General features: G+C 35.7%; 1 protein-coding gene across 26 annotated transcripts in view; it reads left to right on the top strand.

Moving 5' to 3' along the window:
* The window catches only part of LOC114299007 (uncharacterized), a 22,781-nt gene extending 20,944 nt beyond the window's left edge, over window positions 1-1,837 (top strand). For all 26 annotated transcript variants that reach the window (XM_082873579.1, XM_082873581.1, XM_082873576.1 and 23 more), the window contains 2 exons: window positions 658-801; window positions 1,192-1,837. In XM_082873579.1, coding sequence (XP_082729705.1) covers window positions 658-801; window positions 1,192-1,488 — 441 coding nt within the window. In that variant the 3' untranslated portion in view covers window positions 1,489-1,837. The remainder of the gene's footprint in view (window positions 1-657; window positions 802-1,191) is intronic.
* Window positions 1,838-6,680: the final 4,843 nt, after the last annotated feature.

The following is a 6,680-nucleotide window of genomic DNA, read 5'->3' as shown; positions in this document are numbered from 1 at the left end:
CATGTTACTGAAATCATTTGGTTGCATTCCATATCTATCAAATTGAAATAAATTTGTCCTGCATCACATCTCAAAAAAATTCAGCTTTGCTTCACTTGTGGGACAAATGTAGGAATTCAAAAAATTACGAGCATCTGAAAATTTTGGAAAACAGCATCCTTGGTCATTTTATTTCTAATTAGAACACAAAAAATGGAGAACATAAAACTACATGCTGGTGTTTCCTGAAAACTGTTTCTTTTAGCTTATTTTTAATAAACAGTTTTTGAAACCAACAAAACAAACCAAATGAATTCTCGATTTTGTTTTCAATTTTCTACAACTCTGATCTAAAAGCTACGCCAAATACGATGCCAAATACCACCACTATAATTCCTTGATAAAAAAAATCTAAAGGAAATTAAATTACATAATTGAAATTCCTTACTATGACTTCAAGTGATTCTTCCATTACTTACGGCTTTTAGTGATGAATTCATTTTATAAGGTATGACTTCATTTTTGTTTCACAATGATCTCTATTTGAAAGGATGGTATTGTGCTTTTATTTGTTAACTCATGGTGAAATGATCTCTATCTAAGCATGTCTTCGATAAATAAAATGTGAATGTCTCCTTATTTGCTTATGTAATTCTTAACTCGCTTACAAATTGGCAGATGTTCACATCAATAATTAAAAACATGAGCCCAGACATGATGGCAAACATGGGTGAACAATTTGGATTTAAGCTTTCTCAGGAAGATGCAGAAAAAGCTCAACAAGCCATGTCATCTTTGTCACCAGATGACTTGGATAAAATGGTACCTTCTTGCACAAATTATACTTTGTGACTTGATACACATTTGTAGTTCTGTTTGTCAGCAAAATTTAGATCATTGATATACTATTTTAATTGCACATTTGAAAAGTTATCATTTAGAGTCAGTTTCTTTCTTTACATGAGATAGATTTGATACTTTCATCTCTATATAAGCATTTGTTGAAATCTGTTTTTTTATTTTATTTTATTTTATCACAAATATTATTGCCACGGCTCACATCTCACCCAACATAAATATTATTGCTACTTTCATGTATCAGATTGGAGTTGATTTGAATTTCTATGCATGATTGTTCATTTATGATGTTATTATTTACCTTATACTAATAAGTTTGGCCATGATGTAGCTGTGTTATGATCTGAAATCTAGGACTATTGCTGGGAGCTATTTGTTAGTGCTGCATCTGATACTGCTGTCTGCATTGCTAGAACTGTAAATCCTGCTGGAGTTGTGCAGTTGGCTGCTGCTGCTGCTGTAGCTGGTGCAGCTGGTTGCCGTTGGTTGCTGCTGGCAACTGACTGGTGTTGCTGGCTGTGGCTGGTGTTGCTGGCTGGTGTTGCTGCTGTTTGGCTGCCTACTCTGTTGGGAAATAATACTACTATAGTTGGAATGGTGGCTGCTGCTGCTGCTGTTGCAACAGCTGGTGCAGCTGATACTGTTGGTTGATGCTGCTGTTGTGGATTGCCTGCTCTGTTGGAAACTGTTGTTTTATTTCTTTTTCTGGCTGGATTTGTCTCATACAGTTTGTTGGTTGTTGGAGCTATTTTGGTTGTTTATTTTGTTTTGTTTGCTGTCCGTCTTTAGCTTTCTTAGCTTTCCGTTGTGGGGTTTTCCTTGTTGTGGCCCCTTTTTGTCTGTTTGGGGTTTTGATCTGGTTATGTTCTAGGGTTTTGGCTATGTAGTGAATATATATTTTTTTGTACGGAGGATATATTTTGGTATGATTCTTTGTATTGTATGGAATTATTATTTTAGGTTGGAGTATACTTTGTATGAAATTTGACATTAAAAGTGATTCCTTTTTGGATGGTTGAAACTGAAATGGATACAAATTGCGGAATGATTGATAATATATGTATTGTTTTATTTATATACATGATACAGGTTGCACGTAATACATACAGGTTGTGGACAAAATAATTTAAAAAAAAAATAATAATGTTTTTGGCGACTAAACAATTGGTAACCAAAAAGGAAGTAAATATTTTTGGCAACTAAATAGTTAGTAGCTAAAAATAAAAATAAAATAAAATGAAAAAAACTTTTAGCTACTAAATATTTAGTAGCCATAAAAAAAGCAGACTTTAGGTGACTAAGATTTTAGTAGCTAAAAAAAAAAAAAATGAAAAAAAAAAATTGGCGACTAAAACTTTAGTAGTTAAAAAGAAAATCAGACTTTGGGCGACTAAAATATTTCGTAACTAAAAAAAAATCAAGATGAACAACAAAATTTTTTTGGCGACTAAAACTTTAGTCGTCGTAAATAATTTTAGTTTTTGGCGACATAATTTTTTAGTCTCTGAAAATGAGAGATGTATTTTTTTAAAAGGTCTTGGCAAATGAAAATTAGTCGGCAATTGATGTCTTTGGGTGACAAAATTCCTTCTAGTCACCAAAATCTTTCCCGACAATTGTTCAACAACTAATCTAGCGACCAAAAATTTTAGTCGCTAAAAAGTTTCAGTGACTAAAAATTATCTTTTGGCGACTAAAAATTTAATTGCCAAAAGTGACATTTGTTGTAGTCTCTCTCTCTCATTCTTGCTCTGTTTTTCATCTCATTTATTTTCTTAGTCGTATAACTTTGTATATGTATATGTATCTGTATCTATCTATATATATATTATATATCATATTATATACTTATCTTCTTTATTATTATTATTGCCTATAAGTTTGACTTGTATATCTATCGTTTTTGTACGATATTAGTATTATATTATATGTATTTTAATACAGATTCTAGACTTAAATTTTATTAGTATTAGGGCAATTGAGTAATAAATTCAAAAATGGATTTTCTTTATTTAAAGGTCTAGGCGCTAAAACATTATGTCTATAAGGATAAGTTTTTGTGAAATGACTAAAATACTCATCATTCTTATATATACACGCATGACACAACGATATGTTTAGGACTGCAAACGAACCGAGCTGTTCATGAATAAGCTCGAGTTCGGCTCATTAAGGCTCGTTCAAACTCAGCTCGAGCTTAAATTTCAAGCTCAATTAATAAACGAGCCGAGCTCAAGCTTAACATTGCTCGACTCAAATAGGCTCGCGAGCTCAAAAATATAAATATTAATTTATATTTTTATATTTTAAATATATATATATATATTATATATTATAATAACATATTTATATATTATATTATATTTATTAAATTAAAATACTTTAACTGGTCCATCAATAATGATGATGCTTATTATTTAATATAAAAAATATTCAAAGGTTTGCCTTTGCTTTTCTTTCGTTGACTACGGTGCCAACAATTCACCACTTTATAAGCATTTAGACACAAAAGTGTTTCCTCTCCTAGCGATGTGGAACTCAAAGAGTGGACGAAAATGTTGTGGCAAACGACGTCGTTTGGTGCGTTTGTTGGAAGTCCCACATCGATTACAAAATACATTTTAAGGTGGACAAACTTCTATATAAGTGCAAGTGCAGAGGGTTAGTGTCACGACCCAAACCCGCCCATGTAGGTTTAGCACCTTAACCGGCCAGCAATCCGTGGATTACCAAAGGCCTCTGAACAGATTATCAAGTAATAAGGGGCTGCGGAAGCAATGATACAAAATAGACAAGGTCCAATGAGCTGTGGTAACGTACATGGGACAGAACATTTCAAAACTTACTTATAGATATATAAGCATGCCAGTTCGGATACACAATATTTACAGAAGTGAACTTCCCAAGATCTGACTTTACAAACAGTTACAGAGACTAGCATGAAATACAAAAACAACCATGGCATTAAACTTCGATCGGAACCTCCTCGGGAGGCACAACGGTTGGCTGACAAAAACAGCACAAAAGGCCGTCAACTCTGGCCCTGGTCATGTGCCGGCTTACCTATATATATAATATAAACTGTGAGCGAAAGCCCAGTGAATAATAACAGAGTAAAGGGGTTATATGAATGATATCCAGCACAAGTTAGAATCCATCATTTAAATCAGAGCATAATCAGATTGCAAAACAGAAATAGATTCATATACATTTTCATATTCAGATTTTGCATAAGATCATACGTGGTACACCCATTAGCTGTCAGATCAGATTGGTCCAAAGACCCACATACATAGTTGGTACCAACGACCATAAAGGTCCATATTTTGCGCGCAAGTAGCCATGGTATTGTTACCCCCAAGCAAGGGCCACGTGCAGATTGACTGCGATATTGTTACCCCCGGGCGAGGGTCATATGCAGATTGGCCGTGGTATTATTACCCTCGGGCGAGGGCCACGTGAACTAAGGGTGCCACAATTACTTTTCAGAAAATTGGACATTCATTCATAATTCGTCAGATAGCATTTCAGAAAACAGATCATACAATACCAGTCAGAAAATACTTAAGTTGAACATAACTTTACAGAGTTATTACTCACAGTGGGCTTGGAGACAGACAGACAGAGCAGATTGATCAAACAGGATGTGGCACGTGACCTACACGACACATAACAGATACACACTTGAAACACACGTTCTAATTGTACAAAACTTATTTCGTTGGCTCTTAGTGTGTTTCTAATCTCTTATCCTCATTATAGAGTCTTAAACATGGCCTAGGAATGCCTAGGATAGAATGAGGATGCAAAGATGCATTTTAAGACACTTTTCAAAATTGTGCTGAAACAGGGGTCTCGCTCGAGCGTGTTCTTATACGCTCGAGCGGACATGCAGACAAAAGGAATCCGCTTAAGCGTGGATTACTCCGCTCGAGCGGACTGCAAGCTACAGTAAAAGTACTAGATGCACGAAATTCACGCTCGATGGGTGCTCGATACCCGTTCGAGCGTGAGACACAAGTCCTCGCTCGAGCATGTATTACCCCGCTCGAGCGGACTGTAAAAACATGCAAAGTACTAGATACACGCATTTCCCGCTCGAGCGTCACTTTCCCCGCTCGAGTGGACTGCATGAACTCAGTATATACGCTCGAGCGTGGAGTTCCCCGCTTGAGCGTGAGTCCAGAATCTGGAATTTCCAGATTTGAACCTCAAGCTTAAAACTCAACTACAATGCATCAAATTCGATCCTTTTGGAATAATTTTCTGGAAAACTCTTGTAAACTCATAGTATGACATGTTTTGAAGATCAATTTTGTAAAATCAAGCCCAAGGGTGAGTCAATTAAACACCATTTCCAAATAAAACATCAAGAACATGATGAACATGCAACATGCATGAATTTAATCAACTTCAAAGCTTCCAAACCATGATCAAGTGAGTCAATTCACTTCCAAACATGATGAATTCATGGACTATAACCCAAATATGGACATGAATGCAATAATTTCCATGAAAACAATTCTAAACTTCAAGATATGCACATGCATGCATTATTTAAGCTTAAATTCAACTCATTAAGCCAATTCTAGACTCAACTCACTAAACTTCCATGAACCATGCAATATATGACTTAACTTAACAATTAAAAAGATGAAATCCTTACCTAGGTTCCTCAATTTCAAGTCTAGAGGCTCAATTATGCAATTAACCTTCAATATCTTCAAGTCTCCAAGCTAAATGCCTAGATGAACTCAATTTCTCCTATCTCTTTCTCTCTAGTCGGCTGAAGCTCTCAAAATGGCTGAAGAAATATGTCGTATGATCAAGTGTAATAAGGCTTCAACATAGTCTAAGGTAGTGGCCCACTTAAGGGCAATTTCGTAAATAATTGGACTAATGTAATTTAACGTTATTTAATCTAATTTAATCGCTCCGAACCGAATTTTAATTAAACCTACTATAAAATTCTATAAATCCTAACTAGCACATAAATCAAGTTAATTTCTTATTCGGACGTAGATAAGGCTTTCAATTCGCAATTTAAAATCAAAGACATGAACAGATCATTTTATGGCAAACAGATAGGAACACATAAATAATGCAATACACATGCCAATAAATCCCAAATCTTTCCTAAATTACTGTTAAGCATAATTAATCATGAATTAGCATTAATCGGAGGTCGGGGTCACTACAGTTAGCTTATGGCTTCCATGGTTCTTTCTTGGCTTAATAAGCCATTACGAGCCGAGCTCGAGTTATATAAATTTTAGACGAGCCGAGCTCGAGCTTAGATATTGTAGCTCGTTTTGAGCTCGAGTCGAGCTCGAACACCTTGTAAATAAGTCGAGCCGAGCTCGAATATTATAAAACTCGGCTTGGCTCGGCTCGGCTCGTTTGCAGCCCTAGATATGTTGAAATTGGCCCATTTCAACAAACTCTCTCTCTCTCTCTATATATATATATATATATATATATATCTATTCAAACCAAACCCGTTTCTCCATTTCTCTCTCTTCTCCTTTTTCTTCACCGGCAGTTGTTTGGCCCTCCATCGTTGCCACATCTCTTTTTCTCCTCTTCATTTTCATCTCCGAGGAACCCTAGCCAACTTTGACCATACTTTCGTCGCCTAAGTCGTCTCTATCTACACTAGTGTTCTTTAGATCTCTCTCTACATCTTCTCTCTATCTCTCTTACCACCACATTCGCTGTTGTTGTCGTCGTTGTCTTTGACGGCGACACCTCAACCTTCTTTGACCTCTTCCTATTTGCCGCCTTCTCTTGTCCTAATCTCTGCTACCTCCAACTTTTAACCTGCCCTGTCTCTCTCATTCATC

This window comes from Camellia sinensis, chromosome 6, assembly GCF_055761805.1.
Source record: "Camellia sinensis isolate YWXY chromosome 6, ASM5576180v1, whole genome shotgun sequence".
Taxonomy (NCBI): Eukaryota; Viridiplantae; Streptophyta; class Magnoliopsida; order Ericales; family Theaceae; genus Camellia; species Camellia sinensis.
Note: the sequence above shows the minus strand (reverse complement) of the source record. Positions and strands in the feature narration are given on the sequence as shown.